The 20,768-nt window shown below is 41.1% G+C and overlaps 1 protein-coding gene across 1 annotated transcript; it reads right to left on the reverse strand.

The window, feature by feature from the left end:
- Window positions 1–12,408: 12,408 nt before the first annotated feature.
- mpc2a (mitochondrial pyruvate carrier 2a) lies at window positions 12,409–19,974 on the reverse strand. The gene is made up of 5 exons (XM_051702003.1): window positions 19,564–19,974; window positions 16,968–17,008; window positions 15,201–15,285; window positions 14,212–14,323; window positions 12,409–12,746 (listed from the first exon to the last, which is right to left on the reverse strand). Exons 1-5 carry the CDS (start codon window positions 19,730–19,732, stop codon window positions 12,698–12,700), a joined length of 456 nt encoding a protein of 151 aa, XP_051557963.1. The 5' UTR covers window positions 19,733–19,974; the 3' UTR covers window positions 12,409–12,697.
- Between the last annotated feature and the right edge of the window lie 794 nt (window positions 19,975–20,768).

A 20,768-nucleotide genomic window follows, 5' to 3' on the forward strand; every position in this document is an offset into this window, starting at 1 on the left:
AAGCTGAAGTGGAGAGCAGTTAATTTGTAACTATTTGACCTCTCAGAGCAATGTTCCATAAAAACACACACACTGTATTATCTGCACATACCGTATAAAGATACACAGATGATCAAAATCTATTTGCAAGAATAATAATGAAAGAAGTAACATTTATTTCTAAAGCACACTCAAACACAGCAAAGCTGACCGAAGTGCTGAACAGAAAAATCTACAATACAATAAAATAAAACAAATACATTAAAATACATACAATAAAATGTGACAAGACAATCTCAACTGATACTGCAAAATGCTAGAGAATACAAGTGCGTTTTAAGCCTGCACTTAAAAAAAATAGACAGTGATGAAGCCTATCTGATGTCAAGTGGTAGCGGATTCCATAGCCTAGGGGCAGCAACTGCAAAGGCTCTATCATCCTTACATATAAAACGTGACCGGGGAATATGCAATAATAGTTTATCAGCAGATCTTAAAGACCTAGTAGGTAAGTATGACTGTATTAAATCCCTAATATATGATGGGGCCTGGTCATTAAGAGCTTAAAAAAAAACAACAGTATTTTAAATTGTATCCTGAAATAAACAGGAAGCCAGTGCAGAGAGGCCATGATTGGCGTAATATGATCAAATTTTCTAGATGATGTCAAAATCTCGCCGCAGCATTTTGAACCAATTGAAGACGGAAAAGAGAGGATTGAGGAAGACCAAAATAAAGGGAATTCCAATAATCCAAACGAGAGGTGATAAGGCATGATTAACAGTCTCCAGGTCTTGAAATATAAAGCTGATTTAAATTTAGTAATCATTCGTAAATGATAAAAACTATTTTTCACTACTGAATTTATCTGTCTAAGTCCAACTCAGAATCTATAATGACACCAAGATTCCTTACATGCGAGTTAACATTGTGGAAGTATTGGCCAAGCTTATTAGCAAGAGTGCTTCTAGATTCAGCAGAACCAAAAATAATAATTTCAGTCTTATCATTGTTTAGCTGGAGAAAGTTACTCGAAAACCTTACTAGAAAACCTTAATAATATAAAAACTGTACATGGGTAGTTTACTAATAAAATGTTCATAAATGTTTCTTTAACATCAAGATTATAGGTCAAAATTCACACAGGTATATTCATAAGGGTAAATGTACATTTTAGATGTTGTAACTGATCACAATTTATTTTAAGTTCCCTATCTGTCACTCACTAGACGTTGTGTCGATATAGTGACACTAGGGGTCACTCTTGGGAGCCCCGAACACCTCTGCTTTTTGAAAAAAAGCCAATGGGAATTGGCGAGTGAAATTTGCATGCCACTCCCCCAGATATAAGGGTATAAAAGGAGCTGGTATGCAACCACTCATTCAGATTTTCTCTTCAGAGCCGAGCGGTTGCATTCAGTGCACTGAATTAAATTCAAACTCAGTTCTCTTTACGTTCACCTAAAACTGCTGGATTTACAGCGCATTTCAGCGGCCCCCTCTGCACCCGTGGGGTGGGGCGAGCTTCGGGTTAGAGTGGAACCCTCCGCTCTCCCCTGAACCTTCGTGGCTCGATGGTTGATTCCTGGGCCCAGAGCGCCGCTCACGGCTGCAACCCGCCCCGGTCTCTTTCTTCCCAGAAGTGCATGAGGAGCTGACAAAATCGTGGGGGGCATCTTTTACTGCCCGATCCCGATCTTTCAGCTCCCCCGCTCTCACTACCCTCGATGGTGGGGCGGCCAAGGGGTATTCGGTGATCCCCCAGGTGGATAAGGCCCGAAGCTCCCGTCCAGGGCCTGCAGGTTTACATCGTCCCTGATGGCTAAAGCCTATGGTGCCGCTGTACAAGCCGCCTCCGCCCTGCACGCCATGGCTCTCCTGCAAGTTCACCACGCTAAAAGAGCTGCACGAGAGTAGTTCTGACCCGGGATTGATGCAGGAACTGCGCTGGGAGACCAACCTCGCTCTCCGGGCGACGAAGGTCGCGGTCTCTCGGGCAGGCGATGTCCACCCTGGTGGTCCAGGAGATGAGAGAGACCGTCAAGGCACGGTTCCCCATCTCCCAGGTTGGCCAATTCAGTGACACCATCGAGGACTTTGCCCAGCAGTTCTCGCCGGTGAAGCAGCAGATGGAACACATCGTGCCCCGGTGTGGCTCAAGACCCCGCACCCCATCTGTTCGTCACCAAGGGTGTCCTCCTGCAGCAACAGCACCGTCTCCGCTGCAGCCCACCCCCTTGGCCCGGCCCCGGCATGGAGCCCACCGCAGGAAGCAGACGCCACCCATCTCACGGCCGGCTGCCAAGAATCCTAGGAAGGCTTCAAAGCGCCCCTGAGACGGGCGACCCAGGGATGAGGGGATCCGCTTCTATGGAGCTGGTAGACAGACCACTCCATCCCCCAGTGGAGGGCCGGGAGGAGAATCTTTTGTTTCATTTTTCGCCACATGCCCAATAGGCTGCGGTACCCAAAACTTCAACAAAAAGTGGTTTCTTTGTTCTCTTGGTCACATGTCAGGTGCGCACGGCCATTGTCACGATCGCCATCCACCGTCCCATTTCGGCAGGTTTGCGCGCCCAGTTGTAGAACAAACACGCCCACACCGGGTTGGCTCCGACGGACTGCGGGGACGATGTTCCTCCTCCCCCCTCCTCGACCAATCTTATGGTGGGTATCAGGAGCCAGGTAAGTGCTTCGATGTCCCTGGACTCAGAACGAACCCGGACCGTCCAACTCGGCAACGTGATTCAGCTCGCCAGGCACCCGCCCAGGTTCAGTGGCATCCGCTTCACCACCGTGAAGAGCGAGAGTGCCGCTACCTTGCGTGCGGAGATCGCGACCCTTCTGTGCAAGGGCGCGATAGAGCCTGTCCCTCCAGCCGAGATGAAGAAAGGGTTTTACAGCCCTTACTTCATCGTACCGAAGAAAGGCGGTGGGTTGCGGCCAATCTTGGACCTGTGAGTTCTGAACCGGGCCTTGCACAGACTCCCGTTCAAGATGCTGACGCAAAAACGTATTTTAGTGAGCATCTGGCATCAAGATTGGTTCGCGGCAGTAGACCTGAAGGACGTGTACTTCCACGTCTCGGTTTTACCTCAACACAGACCCTTCCTGCGGTTTGCTTTCGAGGGCTGGGCGTACCAGTACAAGATCCTCCCCTTCGGCCTGTCCTTTTCCCCTTGCGTCTTCACGAAGGTCGCAGAGGCAGCCCTTGCCCCGCTAAGGGTAGTGAGCATCCGCATACTCAACTACCTCAACTACTGGCTGATCCTAGCTCACTCTCGAGAGTTACTGTGTGCACACAGGCTTTGGGTCAACTGGGAAAAGAGCAAACTCTCCCTGGTTCAGGGCATCTATTTTCTTGGCTTGGAGATGGACTCAGTCTCGCCTCATGAACGAGCACGCACAGTCGGTGGTGAACTGTCTGAAGGTGAAAATTTTTCAGAGGCTCCTGGGGCATATGGCATCCTCTGCGATTGCACACCGCTCAGGTTGATGCATATGAGACCGCTTCAGCACTGGCTTCAGACTCGAGTCCCAAGATGGGCATGGCACCGTGGCACACATCGAGTGGTCATCACACCGATCTGTCACCGCCTCTTCAGCCCTTGGAACGACCTAGCATTTCTACGGGCAGGGGCTCCCCTAGAACAGGTCTCGAGGCACGTCGTGGTTACGACAGACACCTCCAAGATGGGCTGGGGCGCCGCATACAAAGGGCACACAGCCGCCGGCTCCTGGACTGGCTCGCGGCTGCGTTGGCACATCAACTGCCTCAAGTTGTTGGCAGTACTGCTGGCCCTGCGGAGGTTCCAGCCATTGATCCAGGGCAAGCACGTGTTGGTCCGGACAGACAACACGGCGATGGTAGCATACATCAACCGTCAAGGTGGTCTATGCTCCTGTTGCATGTCACAACTCGCCTGCTGTCTCCTCCTCTGGAGTCAGCAGCGCCTCAAGTTGCTACGAGCCACTCACATCCCAGGCGATCTCAACACAGCAGCGGATGTGCTGTCATGACAGATTACGCTCAGGTGAGAGTGGAGACTCCACCCCCAGGTGGTCCAGCTGATTTGGAGTCGATTCAGTCAAGCACAGGTAGACCTGTTTGCTTCCCGGGAATCCTCCCACTGCCCGCTTTGGTACGCCCTGACCGAGGCACCCCTCGGTATAGACGCGCTGGCACACAGCTGGCCCCCTGGACTACGCAAATATGTGTTTCCCCCAGTGAGCCTACTTGCACAGACCCTGTGCAATGTCAGGGAGGACGAGGAGCAGGTCGTCCTAGTAGCACCCTACTGGCCCACCTAGACATGGTTCTCCCCAAAAGCTCGCACGCAGAGCTTTAGAAGCTCCGAGCAGCTCTTTGTCTGCTTTGGTGGACAGTGGAAAGGAAGCGCTGTCTCCAAACAGAGGATCGCCCACTGGATCATTGATGCCATCGTGATAGCATATCACGCTCAGGATGTGCCACCCCCCGTGGTGGTACAAGCCCACTCTACTAGGAGTGTAGCGGCCTCCTGGGTCCTTGGACAGAGGCTTGTAGAAAAACCTCCCCCCTCGGGTAGGACCTACCATGCAACTTCTTCAAATGACATTCCTCCGACAAGAATCGGTAAGACCAAGTGATGTATTTCCACTCTAAATACCCCCCCCCCTTATCTGGGTGGGGTATGGTCTCCACGATGTCTTTCCCTTGGGAGTCACACCCCCCTGACGTAGACATTTATGGCCCCCAGTCGGTAAACCAATTCCACTCTTTTTGGGGAGAAAAAAAGAGGAAAAGAGGCCAAAGCTGGGCTATCCTGTCCCTATTTGTTGGGCAGTCGACTTGTTCCCGAAGGACCGTTCGACGCTCATAAGAGCGTTGGGGGAGGTTACGTGACGGCCTTGTGCGCTGGCTATGAGGCACACAATGTTCTGCCCATCTCGCACAGCCAGTCCACGTAACACAGTTCAGCTAGTTGTGGCATTTTGTATAGGGACCTCTAGTGTCACTACATTAACACAACATCGAGTGAGTGACAGATAGGGAACCTCCTGGTTACTTTCGTAATCTCCGTTCCCTGATGGAGGGAAGGAGACGTTGTGTCCCTCTTGCCACAACGCTGAACTACCCACTGAAATGGCCGGGACCTTGTCTCGGCTCCTCAGCACAAAACCTGAATGAGTGGTTGCATACCAGCTCCTTTTATACCCGTATATCCGGGGGAGTGGCATGCAAATTTCACTCGCCAATTCCCATTGGCCTTTTTTCAAAAAGCAGAGGTGTTCGGGGCTCCCAAGAGTGACCCCTAGTGTCACTACATCGACACAATGTCTCATTCCCTCCATCAGGGAACAGAGGTTACGAAAGTAACCAGGACGTTATTCACTATTTTTTCTTAGTAGAAACATTCCATTCCACAAGGTCCTGACAATTGCTTTTATGATAATTGGAAGAATTAGAAAAATGTAAAGAGATATATTGCATGTAGGGCCTACCTATCATTAAAATTTCATGTCAAGTACTGTATGCATACACGTCAAATTTGTATAAAAATCCTATGTTATTTTCCATACCAACAATATTCAAGATGCAATCTTTTTCAAATTCATTTGAGGTGTTTACAGGATGACATTTTGTGTAACAGGTTTTAAAATGCTGAAAAGATACCAATCAATTTGAATGAATTTTAACTTTTCAAGTTATGTGTTATGTTTGCGAGTACCCTCCAAGTCTTCTGATAATTCTTGAAATGATTCACTTTATGTGACCCATTGTAACAGCACATAGAGTAAGAGATTTTCACCAGCCTTTTTCCTTTCCTTAATGTTTGCTTTATTATTCATGCACACAGCTGCCCACTATTTCAGTGAACATAGCAGGAGTCATGCAAGTCAGGTGATCTGGGGTCCAAGTCCAAACTACATGAAATCACTGCTCAAATCTCCTTCATTTTCTAAGTATATATACAGTCCTGTGCAAAAGTCTTAGGCACATAAGATGTTTCACAAAAGCATTTGTCTTAAGATGGTTATTTATATCTTCATCTTTAGTGTGTCAATAGGAAATATAAATGTTAGACTCCCAAACATTACTTTTGCAAATAGAAAAGATTAGAATAGAAGAGCAGGGAGCCCTGCAACAGATGTCATGGCCCCCACAAAGCCCCCCCACTGAACATCGTGTCAGTCTGAGATTACATAAAGAGACAGTTGAGCCAGCCTAAATAGATGGAAGAACTGTGGCGAATTCTCCAAGAAGCTTGGAACATCCTATCTTCCAACAACCAAGAAAAACTGTGTCCAGATGTACCTAGGAGAATTGGTGCTGTTTTAAAGGCAAAGGTGGTCACACCGAATATTGATTTAGATTTTTTATGTTTACTGGACTTTGTATGACATTAAGTGATAAATGAAAACTATTTTTGTCATTATTTTTGAAGACATCCTCATCATGCAACATTTTTCACAAGTGCCTAAAACTTTAGCACAGTACTGTATATATATATATATATATATATATATATATATATATATATATATATATATATATATATACACACACACACATACTTACACACCGATCAGCCACAACATTAAAACCACCTGCCTAATATTGTGTAGGTTCACTTCATGCCACCAAAACAGCACCAACCCGCATCTCACAATAGCATTCTGAGATGCTATTCTTCTCACCACAATTGTACAGAGTGGTTATCTGAGTTACAGTAGACTTTGTCAGTTTGAACCAGTCTGGCCATTCTCTGTTTACCTCTCTCATCAACAAGGCATTTGCATCCACAGAACTGTCACCGCTCACTGGATGTTTTTTGTTTTTGGCACCAATCACCAATTTAGATTTTACAGCTAAGTTTAGCAAGCCATGAAAGAGCACCTTTTACAATGCCTGGCTCAGCATGGCCAGGTATGAAAAATGGCTGGCAAAGGTTCGGGATCCTACACGGGCAGCGTGCGAATTATCTTTTTATCTTTCTAATATGGTGGAGACGTCTTTGAACAGCCACATGAGGAGCAATAAAATCACCAACGTGCAGGAACTGCTCAAGCTACCGTATCTTCAATTATTCATTATTTTAACACGGGCTGTACGGAGGAAACCTCAACTGAAGAAAAGGTCTCTAACTCTGAGTAAAGATGCAAAAGCCTATTTCAGATATAATTCTGAAAAATTATGAGCTCACTGCCAAGGTATATTGGGTGCAAAATGTGCGATTATGCGATTTCGTTGCCATTTTCTTCATATATATATATATATATATATATATATATATATACACACACTGTGAAAATGCATAGACTGAAAGCATAGACTGATTTTACATATCATTTATATATATAAATCATATGTAAAATCAGTCTATGCATTCCGAATTTCCGAACTGCTCCCCTGGCCGAAGCTGGAACTACAGTTGTGAACATGCGCACCCTTCCACGATACTTGCACCAGACATGAGCAAATATTATACAAATGAGCATTTTAATGGTTGTGACAGGAAAGGCATGGCACATCAGAGTTTCAGAAACATTTGACTAGTAATTACTAGGGCTGTCAATCTGTTAAAATGTTTCAAACCAAATTAATTACATGATATGCCAAATTTATCAAATTAGTTGCAAATAATTGCATTGATCAATATTTTCTGAAAAAGGCCCCCAAATAAAGATAATTCCACAAATAATAATCGAAATAATTATAAATATATAATAAATATTTTTAGATAATTCAAAGATCAAAAATGCCATCTGGAAAACGCCCCTTATCCACTGTTTGTTTGTTGCTTGTACAGCTGCATGTTGCCAGTACAGCTGGACTTGCGCTTGCTGACCCTTGCTGATTGAGACTCGCAAAAACATGGAGGTGGCATTTAAAGCTTGAACTGATCCATTGGTATGAAAAATCCTTATTACAGTGGCATAATTAATTGCGTTCATTTTTAAAACATTACTCTTTAATCACACTGCATTAATGCGTTAAATCTACAGCCTTACTAATTAAATTAATATACACCCTACCAAAACCTTAAACCTAACCATAACAGTACAAAGACCACAACAGCGTTCTTTCACTACACTGCAAATCTCTCTGATCTCACTAGCTCGAGATCAAAAGGGCTGTGAAACCAAAGGGACAGTGCTGGAAATGTTCACGGCATGAACATTCACTGCATGGCGAATCTAGGTGGACAAAATTCGGAACCAAAATGCAGATTCCCTGTGTGGTCATACTGATGACACAGTAATAAGATCAGTGTACGAAATGTACTTTTTTGCCCACCAGCCATAGTGGCTGGTGAATGCCCAATTTTACCAGCCACTTTTATTTTTCATGTACTGTATAGATTTTTTTTACTATAAATACACTATATACCAAACATTATGACACCGGTGAAGTGAATAACATTGATCATCTCCTAACAAAGGCCACACTGGGTAGATTAGATGTTAAGTGAACAATCAGTACTCGTAGTGAAAATGTTGAATGAAGGAGAAATCAGCAGGAGTAAAGACCTGGGTAACTCTGACAAGGGCCAAATTGTTATGGCCAGATGACTGGGTCAGAGCATCTCTGAAACGGCTCCCGGCCAGCAGTGGTGAGTACCTTCCGACAGTGGTCTGAGGAGGGACAAACCACAAACCTGCGATAGGGTGTTGGGCGCCCAAGGCTCATCAATGCGCAACGAAGGCTATCCCGTCTGGTCCGAACCGACAGAATGTCTACTGTGGCACAAGTCACAGAAAATTTTAATAATGTTTAAGGGAGGAATGTGTCACAACACAGTGCATCGCACCTTGCTGCGTATGGGGCTGCATAGCCGCAGACCAGTCAGAGTGCCCATGATGACCCCTGACCACCTTCAAAAGCACCTACAATGGGCTTGCGAGCGTCGGGACTGGATCTTGGAGCAGTGGAAGAAGGTCGCATGGTCTGATGAGTCCCATTTTCTCTTACATCACATGGACGGCCATGCATATGTGTGTCGTTTACCTGGGGAAGTGATGGCACCAGGATGCACTGTGGGAAGATGACAATCCGGTGGAGGGAGTATGATGCTCTGGGGAATGTTCTGTTGCGAAACCCTGGGTCCGGACATTCATGTGAATGCCAATTTGACACGTGCCACCTACCTAAACATTGTTGCAGACCAGGTACACCCCTTCATGGCAATGGCATTCCCTGATTCCCCTTCAATTTGCTTATCGAGCAAACAGGTCTGTGGATGATGCAGTCAACATGGGATTGCATCATATCCTGCAACATCTGGACAGACCAGGGACATATGCAAGGATCCTTTTTGTGGACTTCAGTTTGGCTTTCAACACCATCATCCCAGCTATACTCCAGAATAAATTACACCAACTCTCTGTTCCCATGTCTATCTGTCAGTGGATTACCAGCTTTCTGACGGACAGGCAGCAGCTTGTGAGACAGGGGAAACTCACTTGTAGCACCTGCACAATCAGCACTGATTCCCCCCCAGGGATGTGTGCTCTCCCCACTACTCTTCTCCCTCTACACCAATGAATGCATCACCAAGCACCCCTCTGTCAAGCTCCTGAAGTTTACAGATGACACCACTGTCATTGGCCTCATCTGAGATGACGATGAGTCTGCATTCAGAAGGGAGGTTGAACAGCTGGCTGTCTGGTGCAGTCAAAACAACCTTGAGCTGAACACGCACAAAATGGTGGAGATGACTGTAGACTTTAGGAGGAACACCCCAACACTGTCCCCCCTCACCATTCTAAACAGCACTGTGGCAGCAGTGGAGTCATTCAGGTTCCTGGGCACTACCATCTCACAGGACCTGAAGTGGGAGACACACATTGACTCCACTGTGAAAAAGGCCCAGCAGAGGTTATACTTCCTTCGCCAGCTGAGGAAGTTCAACCTGCCACAGGCACTGCTGATACAGTTCTACTCAGCAGTCACTGAGTCTGTCCTCTGCACTTCAATAACTGTCTGGTTTGGTTCAGCTACGAAATCAGACATCAGAAGACTACAAAGGACAGTTTAGACTGCTGAGAGGATTATTGGTTGCCCTCTGCCCCCCCTTCAAGAACTATACACTTCCAGAGTGAGGAAAAAGGCTGGAAAAATCACCTTGGACCCCACTCACCCTGCCTATTTCCTTTTTGAACTGTTGCCTTCTGACTGACGCTTCAGAGCTCTGAGCACCAGAACTGTCAGGCAGAGGAACAGTTTTTTCCCTCAGGCTATCCATCTCATGAACAGTTAAATTGCCCCATTGAGCAATAACTATATGCAATTCACAGTTTAGTCTTTTTTATATTTATTCAACACATCCAATCTCTTCTGTCATTTCATTCCTCTGAAAAACAAAAACAAAAACATTTGCGATGTACATAACAGATAACAGATTTGTACTACGTATGTGTGTGTATGTATGTATGTGTGTGTCTGTGTATGTACGTATGTGTATAATTATTTTATTTTTTTTATTATTATCTGTCTTGTTGCTGTTTTTGTATTGCTTTTGTATTGTTGTACACTGGAAGCTCCTGTCATCAAGACAAATTCCTTGTATGTGTAAGCATACTTGGCAATAAAGCGGATTCTGATTGCTTTGGCCTCATTCAGCAGTATAATGCGCCCTGCCACACATTGTTCAGGAATGGTTTGAGGAACATGATGAAGAGTTCAAGGTTTTGCCCTGGCCTCCAAATTCTCCAGGTCTCAATCCGATTGAGCATCTGTGGGATGTGCTGGGCCAACAAGTCCGATCCACCCTAGGTACGCCTATGTCACCTATGCCACGTGCCGCCCCGTCTCAGGATCATTTCATACCCTGATTAGGATGAATCATTTGTGTCGAAGCATTACTCATTTGTAAGCTGCTTTGAATAAAAGCGTCTGCTAAAAAATACATGTAAAAGTAGATATGATAAGCTATTAAAAAATTCTAATAAATCTATTTCTTAAACTTAATGTTGCAGTTGCACTCTAATTTGTATTCAGCAAGCATGTGAAGAACACATAAAATACCCAATTATTTGCTATTCACATCTGAAAAGTGTGTGGGCTGCAGAGGTGATGTGTGATGAAGGTTTGAGACAGAAAGATGATTCAACGCGCTACCCATTTAGAGTCAGTGTGTAGGATACCCTGAAAACAGATTTAAAAGGGATTATGAGGTCTAATTTAGTATGAGGGATCAAAGGCTTGTGCTTGTCATAGACCCTTGATTACTGATATAGCAGTGCAGCGGGTTTGGAAGTGGGAGGTGCCGAATGATCCTTGATGTTCTATTTAAAACCAATGTGTAGGATGCAGCTGTGGAGCAAGGTGCGCAATTTCAAAACTCAACATAGAAAATTTTGGGATTTTAAAATAAAGTATTTTTACACCATTAACCCATGTGATCTCAACTATGATTTAATTTATGCATAAATTTACAGCATAAAGATAGTACAGCATAACTATTATGCACAATACAGTGCTACAACCAAAACACATGGTCATTTCATTAAGAATAGCAATATAAATTTTCCTTGACCTTTATAGATAAGAGTTTGATGTACAATGAGCACATTCTATAACTTTCAGTATCTGCAAATACGCATATGCAGATGTGAGCACTTGGCCAATTGCCATTGCGTGGTCTGGTTGAACATGCTTACTGTGCGTTCTTGCGTTACATGGCGGGAACAAATCTCAGTACTCAAGCGGGTGATAGAGTTGCCTTTAAATGTCTGTGCCATTAAACTGGGTGTGTTATTATTCAGGTAAGTTGCTATAAATATATTGATTTTAACTTAATTGCAAAGCAAGATACTCTTTAAACTGATGCTCTGCCATGACAGTTGTAACTTGAAAGAGAAAACTCACAGAAGAAGCAGAGAGTTCACACTAATATCCACTTTAGTGCCCCTTGGCAATGTTGAGAATGCAACGTGTACTTGCTTTGTTACGAATTCTGGTCATACGTTTTGAAACGCAACTACACACGAAATCTAGCTTGCCATGACAAGGTAATTTCAACAAACCCTAAAGTGACTGTAAAAATGACGATTTAAACAACTTTACAGCTCAAATAATACGAGTTTTAACAGAGGAATTAATGGAAGTGCTTTTATAAAATTATAAGCTTCACATTTCTGCATTTAAACCCTCGAAAAATTGGCCCCATTAACTTCCATTGTAAGTGCCTTACTGTAACCTTGATTTTTTAAATTTTTGGTGTAACCAGCATTATGCCACAAATGCCATCGATTGAGCATGACTCAAACTAAACCTGGAATATTTCTTTAAGGGTCAAAAAGAGATCTTGGAAAACTAAAATAAGGCCGTTTTTGGCATACAAATGATAATTAACATGATAAGAAATGTAAATGTATGGTTTTAAACTTAATAAAACATAGAAATTGATAGAAATAATGAATCAGAATAACTTGCATGACACATTACAGTATGCAACCGACAAAATCTTTATTATGATTACCATAACAATGTAACAACTTTACGTGATACAATTTGGAATAACATGTTTGGTTTTTTTCACAAAGATATGACAGGACAGATTTGTTTGATTTGTTGTTTTTTTGTTTGATCTGCATAGCATGAATGCTTTGTGCAAAATGCTGATTCATAGCTTTTACAGTAACTGAAAAATACAGCTCAGCTCGGCACCGTCCTTCATCACCATTTGACTCTCACAATCTCATACTGGAGAAGCACACTGGCAGCTGCACTTTAAGACTGCTGTGCTTCCTCTCCTTTCTTTTGGAGCTGTTGGTTGTACCTACACACAGAAGTATAATGTGCATCACTTGACTTTTAAATGCATATGCAATTGTTTAGCCCAAGCACTGCTATGAATAAAGGAACATAATAGCCTGCTGGAGACTCCTGTATTTTATTCCACTCTAAACACAAAACCAAAACCACCTGCCAATCATGCCTTCTCTTTTAAACTACTATGTTTTCCTGTACTTTCCACTGACTTATACATCCACTTCTGAACTAAGGACATAAGCCTTTCCCATACAGCATTCTCATAAAACTCCTGTAATGGTATTTTCATTTTCTGATCTGTGATAATCAAACCCCACCCTCAGTGTCATTAAGCAGGATGTTGTTTGGGTCTTTTGAACTTCATCACATTGAAGGGAGAGCAGAAACTAAAAATAATCTTGAAAATATTGCATATTACACAATACTCTATACGGATTGGTTGAGATCAATATTTATTGACATTAAAGGTCAGAATGAAACAGTGCAAGAATTTGTAATTTCACTCACAAACAGAATGTTTACAATAACCCCCCCCCTCAAAATATACGAACAGACATATTTATCATTGGCTATTTAATTCATATAATGAAATGAAACAAAATTACATTTCAAATGCAACTTTTAAAATGCAAAATTTAAATTAGGGATGTGCATGAGTAATCGATTAATCGAGTACTAATTCTGTGCCAGCAATTAGACTATTAAAAACACTACTCAAATATCGCAAATTGATTTTCCTTTGCTGGCAATTGCATTGGCAGCTGCTGTGGATATGTTGAAAATATGAGAGATGATGGCATGTGCTTATGGTGTGCGGCAGTATTTTCATTCTTATTAAATTCTACTCAAATTGGTATTTTTTGGTTCTTGTTAGGGTCATGTATATCAACAGAAAAGGATTTGCTTTTATGGTGGAAATAAAATGTGAATTGGTACAAAAACTCTGAACTCCATGGTCGCTTTCATATAGAGTTTATATATTTGCATTATCCTAATAGCATCCGTATAATTCTAATCAATTTAATTATTTATTCACTTGCATTGCAAGAGCTGAGATATTCTAAAAAAAAATCTTCATTTGTGTTCTGCTAAAGAAAGAAAGTCATACACATCTGTATGTAAGTAAATGATGAAAGAATTTTCATTTTTGGGTGAACTATACCTTTAACAACCTCAGAGCTCATGGCAGGGCTGTCTTTAATGTTTTCCATAGGTGAATTGATTGTCAACAATAATTTATAAACCTTTAATGGGATTTTTACTTCTGGAACCAGACTGTTGCACTCTGTTCAGTTTACAAATGTCACACACAGTTCATTGCATGGAAGCAGACAATGAAAGTTGACTGAATTTTAAGACATGCCCCTTTGACGCACAGTGGTAGGACAAAACTATTTTTGGCTAATGATGATAACCGAAGCTGACCCTAGAACAAAATTCAAGGTAACCTTTTTGTAGTTGCAGTGACTGACCTCCATATTCTCATGAGCTGTATGCTTCCACAAATGCCCAGAAATAAGTTAACTGCAAAAAGAGCCCAGTTCTTAGGAATGATAACCAAGCAGTACCTTGACCAAATAAGCCCTGGAAAAGAACCAGAAAGTCACAATTAAAAAACACTGTGTTCAAATATGAACAACACTTTTGACTATGTTGAGGCCTTATTTCTAAACTTAGGCCAAGATCAGACCTGCATTTTATTGAACAATGGAAACTCTTCACATTTCTGGGTTTAGAAAACCAAGGTAAACTATAGTGGTATAACTTCAATAGCTGTGAATGGGAGCAAATATTATTTTGCGTTCCCATTAACTCCAACAGCAAAAGAAAAAATCTTTTCATTTCAAAGACTTTCCAAAAAGAGAAAAATAGAGAGTGGTGGATTACAGCAGTCAGAAGAGAGAAAAATGGCAACTGCAATTTATATATAAATAAGTTGTTAGATTTACACTGCTAAATTAAGGCCAAAATATAATCACAGTGTTTGAAAAGGGTCCATTAATTCCTGAAAGAAAATACTTTCTCATAAATTTATTTTAGTGAGAAAGAGCGCAAATACTTTTTTGACTGTTAAATGGGGCCTACTGATCAGATATTTACAGGATTGCAGTTATGTTTTTAAAATACAAAGTATGAGTATCTGTCCCTAACAGTACCCATTTTTTTAAAACTGCATGGAAGACATGAAGTAATCAAAAGTATTTAGATTACATTACTTATCTTGAATAATCAAATTGAATGCAAAACATGACATTTTACAGCAAGTATTCTTTAATCAGTAGTGGAATAGATTTTAAAGGTAACCCTCTCACACTGGATATTTAGTTTCCTGGGCTCATTTCAGCATCTATTTTCAGCCACATAAATCTCAGGTTACTATGAGGCTCAAGATGAGATATTCTAATCCAGTGGACACTGTTAACCAAACAACATGCACCTCTCTGTCATCTTGCACAAGTACCTGTGGCAGTAATTACACAAGACTGAGAGACACTGAGCTTTTCTGGTGGCCGGGTCATATCAGAGAAACCAGCCACAACTAAACCCTGCAAAGAAAGAGCAAACAAGTGTGAGTTTGTCCAAAGGCTTTGATCAGCAAGTAAATTCATAATATAGTATGACTGCAATCACCACAGAATTACAACATTTCACAACCACAAAATACTTGCAGTATCCATTTTCTTCTCACTTCCTGAAACTTCACTAATGTTTTTCCCCACTTCCTGTGGCTAAAATTGGCATTTATACATTTAAAGGATGTACAAGCTTGACTCCACTGCACATTCACAGAAACTGATTGTGTGGACCAGTACACACTTACTCATTACGCACAATGCATGTCCCGGGCATGATAAACATGGGAGCGTATTTACTGTACCAACAAGTCATGAGCCAGGTGCCGTATCTCTTCGCATCGCCCGAGAGCACTCACTCACGGTCATCTGAACCAGTGACAAAAGAACAGCGCAAGAGACTCAGTGTGTGTGTGATGCAGACTGAACGGCCAGAGAAAATAGTTTTAAGATTTAAAACTTCAACAAATGAAACTTCAGCATTCAATTTGTTTTATATCTGTACGTATCATGTTTAAAAATGCATTGGCAATGTACACTTAAGTCTAACTTGTCAATAAACTTTTAATTACAGCATGCCCACTGATTTTATGGCATGTATACATATACCTATATCAAAAATTCATACCTGTAAAAATGTGTCTAATTAACTGCAAAAAAAAAAGTACTCATTTAATAATTGAAATAAATGATGACTAACCAATTTTTTGCAAATTCTTTAAGATAAAGTCTAAAGTAAATATATTTATGATTATATTTTAATGTTTGTTTAAAATACCATGATTAATTGCGATTAATCACTGAAAACAGTGCGGTTATTAGTTTAAACATTTTTCTGGGATTTGGTCAAAAAAGGGTCTTCAAAAGTTTCTTCTTCCCAGTACTGAGTATTTCTTAATTTTTGCTTTTGACTAAGGCAGGATACATCCTATGCTTTTTATAAAGGTATAATATCAGGTTACATTACATTTGGCAGATGCTTTTATCCAAAGTGAGTACAGTGCCCTTATTACAGGGACATTCCCCCTGGAGCAACCTGGAGTTAAGTGCCTTGCTCAAGGACAGAATGGTGGTGGCTGTGGGGAGTGAACCAACAACTTTCTGTTTACCAGTTCAGTGCTTTAGTCCACTACACCACCACCACTCCTTTTACCACTCCTTCAGTTTATGTGGCATTCAGATCATAAGTGACAAGAAGTGTCCCATTTTGCCCATATTTACCCTACTGTGTATAAAAATATATTTTCAGGGACATTTTTATTTTATTTTAGTTATTTTTGGAGTTATAAAAAGTATTTTCATTTCAGTTTTTATTTTTATTTCAGTTAACAAAAATGTTTTCATTTAGTTTTTGTTTTATTTTTAGTTAAAGGTGCACTTTGTTTTTATTTTTATTATTAACACTTTTTAACTACTAAAGAAATGAATTGTAGTTTTGTAGCTAGGTGTCAGTAAGTTCAAGATGACGCAAAGACAAAAGTTACAGAGTGCAACTTTAACAATAATAACACTGAAGTTGATCTAAAATATTTTGCTTTGCATTCTTTAAAACATGTCAAACAAATATCCAAGGCAATCTGAGGAGTATTAAAATAATGAAGAATTATGTACTTGATGTAAATCTATTAAATCATAGAACAAACAGTACTTCTCACCCATTTAAAAACAGGAGCCCAGAAGAAAACGGTCTTTGGCCCTGAAAAAACAGACATTTTATCAGAAAGGCAAGTTGAAGGCTTACAATGTTATGAAGTGACAGCATAATTCATATCAGTGGTCATTTAATTGGTGGTGGTGGTGAGTTCATTACATTCTCCAAAGTTTAAAAACTTTACATACTTTACAAAGTCAAAAGGCTTGTGATCAGAAAAGATACACCTAAAAGTCATAGGAATAAGAAATAATTATAAAGTCAAAACAAGAGGTGCAAGAGTAGGCAAAGCAAGATGTTTACACCTTAATACATTTAACATAAACAGTAGGCCTACAGCTGAAGTCAGAAGTTTACATACACTTAGGCTGAAGTCATTAAAACTCACAGATTTCATATTAGCAAACTATAGTTTTGGCAATCATTTAGGACTATCTACTTTGTGCATGGCACAAGTAATTTTTCCAACAATTGTTTACAGACAGATTGTTTCAATTTTAATTTACTATATCACAATTCCAGTGGGTCAGAAGTTTACATACACTAAGTTAACTGTGCCTTGAAGCAGCTTGGAAAATTCCAGAAAATGATGTCAAGCCTTTAGGCAATTAGCCAATTAGCTTCTGAAAGGCTAATTAGAGTCAATTGGAGGTGTACCTGTGGATGTATTTTAAGGCCTACCTTTAAACTCAGTTCCTCTTTGCTTGACATCATGGGAAAATCAAAAGAAATCAGCCAAGACCTCAGAAAAGAAATTATGGACCTCCACAAGTCTGGTTCATCCTTTGGAGCAATTTCCAAACACCTTAAGGTACCATGTTCATCTGTACAAACAATAGTATGCAAGTATAAACACCATGGGACCACGCAGCCATCATACCACTCAGGAAGGAGATGCATTCTGTCTCCTAGAGATGAACATAGTTTGATGCGAAAAGCGCAAATCAATCCCAGAACAACAGCAAAGGACCTTGTGAAGATGCCGAAGGAAACCAGTAGACAAGTATCTATAGGACTCGTTTTACTGTGGATATATCGACATAACCTGAAAGGCTGCTCAGCAAGGAAGCCAGACTACAGTTTGCAAGTGCACATGGGGACAAAGATCTTACTTTTTGGAGAAATGACCTCTGGTCTGATGAAACAAAAATTGAACTGTTTGGCCATAATGACCATCGTTATGTCTGGAGGAAAAAGGGTGAGGCTTGCAAGCCGAAGAACACCATTCCAACCGTGAAGCATGGGGGTGGCAGCATCCTGTTGTGGGGGTGCTTTGCTGCAGGAAGCAGAATAGATGGCATCATGAGGAAGGAAAATTATGTTGATATAATTAAGCAACATCTCGACATCAGCCAGGAAGTTAAAGCTCGGTCGCAAATGGGTCTTCCAATGGGACAATGACCCCAAGCATTCCTCCAAAGCTGTGGCAAAATGGCTTAAGGACAACAAAGTCAAGGTATTGGAGTGGCCATCACAAAGCCCTGACCTCAGTCCAATAGAAACTTTGTGGGCAGAACTGAAAATGCATGTGCGAGCAAGAAGCCCAACAAACCTGACTCCGTTACACCAGTTCTGTCTGGAGGAATGGTCCAAAATTCCAGCAACTTGTTGTGAGAAGCTTCTGGAAGGATACCCAAAACGTTTTGACCCAAGTTAAACAATTTAAAGGCAATGCTACCCAATACTAACAAAGTGTATGTAAATATCTGACCCACTGGGAATGTGATGAAATAAAAGCTTAAATCATTCTCTCTACTATTATTCTTACAATAAAGTAGTGATCCTAACTGACCTAAGACAGAAAGTTTTCTATGATTAAATGTCAGGAATTGTGAAAAACTGAGTTTAAATGTATTTGGCTAAGGTGTATGTGAACTTCTGACTTCAACTATGTAGGCACCAAGGTCTTTGGACAAAAGCGAAAATGCAAAATCGGTATTTCACACAAGTAATGTGGACACCATTAAAAACCATATAAGCAAGTGGTGTATAAGCCTAGGTCATTCAAACTGCTTTTAGTGAAACGACAGCTATGGTGGCCCCAAAAATATTTGGTCACTTAATCGCACTAAAAATGTACGAATGTCATTGCATAGATACGAAAAATATCAAAACCAACTGCATCTGCAAATAAACGACGCCCTTTTCTCAGAACTTCACTTCTCTGTGCCATTTTTGCAATAGCTTTTAACCAACTGGTCCCAAGGTAATTTTTAGTGCTTATGATGAAATTTCCCCTCAAGTTCAAACAGGTATCCAAGACACGTTGACTAACCACAGGTGTAGTTCATTAACTCTGGATATGTTCCACTAAGTTTGACAAACCGAAAGTGTCAAAATACTTTTTGTATTTAATTTTAAATTGTTCTGAAATGTTTCTCGCTCGCTTTGAAATAAATGGTACTTGGTTTGTTGTTTTGTTATCTAATGAAATGGCATTCATATATTTTAAGTGTAGCTTGGGTGTTTAAACACTTTTCGGGGCCACCGTTTGGCTGTGAAAATATCATTAATAACACAAATATAACATAGAAAGGCCTCATCCTAAAAATGCTTTAAAATAAGAATTTTGAGATACAGGTGCAGAGCGATGCATTTACCAGCGGGATGATTGTAGAAAGGTCTAAATTTAGGTGGCAGCATTAACTCGATCCTGTCCAAGGTTCGGTGATATGTCGCTCTCAGACCACCGGAATAAAAACGACATGATTGCAGTCGTAAAAAAAGTCTGGTGCGACTCATAGCCATTACTGCACTGATTAAAAACATGCGGTTGATGTGAAGTTATGCAGAGCGTGCACACCTCGGTTCTCTCCACCCTCTGCCACGTCCGCTTCGCAGTGACAGAGCATATAAAGGTCACAAACAAGAAGACGCGCGAGTTTGATCATAAAACATATTAATGAATATATATTACTAAATATGTCAACGTAAATCTGTCTTGAAATTGGTTTGATAGATCTCTATGGGTTGAAAGTTGTCATCGGGTCTATTAATAGGTAACAGCTTAGTGGAATATTAAAGTCCCTGCAGTCAAAATCTTTGTTACTTATCGTTTAGTTGTACTTACGTCTTTGCTCCAGCAGATGTCGCTAATGGTTAACTTAATCCATTGCTTTCGGTTTTAGCAGGAAACAAACCCCCGTTGTCGTTTCGGCTTGTGGTAATGAACCGGTTGAAGTTTTTGGAGGAGAACCTGCTAAACTTCGTTTCAGTTATTTAAGTAATCAATAATGAAAATGCGACAACAACAACAACAGCAACAAATTGGCCACAAAATAGAGACATGTCTAAATAAAAGTTTCATTCGAGTTGAACAAATTTGATAAAGTGTAAATTATCTAAAAATGTACAGTATATCATACTGATTTTATTCACAATAATTTTTCAGCAGTCAGCTTATCCATCAAAATCAGAGGCTGCATTTCATCTGTGCTCAGATGGCATGTATACATTTGAAACATTTTGAAACAAAAAGTGAAACACTTTCACTTTTTAGATAGTTATAAACCATTAGTTTGGCATAGTAAGATGTAAATGCGTTCTTGTAATTGTATTTTGCTACCCCAGTTATTGTAACAAAGCATTTTGATATTTCAAATGTTCACTTGGCATGACTATACAGTATAACTAATTATATACACTCACTGAGCACTTAATTAGGCCATAATAAAGTTCCCGACGTCGTCGTCTGCTGTTGAAGCCCATCCGCCTCAAGGTTCGACGTGTTTTGCATTTTGAGATGCTATTCTGCTCACCACAAATGTACAGAGGGGTTATCTGAGTTACCGTAGCCTTTCTGGGC

Source organism: Myxocyprinus asiaticus, chromosome 7, assembly GCF_019703515.2.
Source record: "Myxocyprinus asiaticus isolate MX2 ecotype Aquarium Trade chromosome 7, UBuf_Myxa_2, whole genome shotgun sequence".
Taxonomy (NCBI): Eukaryota; Metazoa; Chordata; class Actinopteri; order Cypriniformes; family Catostomidae; genus Myxocyprinus; species Myxocyprinus asiaticus.

Coding starts and splice junctions, on each gene's coding strand:
- mpc2a (XM_051702003.1), bottom strand. CDS start 19,732: ATGTTTTTAATCAGTGCAGTAATGGCTATGAGTCGCACCAGACTTTTT. Junction 15,286..16,967: donor GGGCTCCTGTTTTTAAATGG/GTGAGAAGTACT, acceptor CTTTCTTTGCAG/GGTTTAGTTGTGGCTGGTTT. Junction 12,747..14,211: donor CAGCTCATGAGAATATGGAG/GTCAGTCACTGC, acceptor TTCTGTGTGTAG/GTACAACCAACAGCTCCAAA.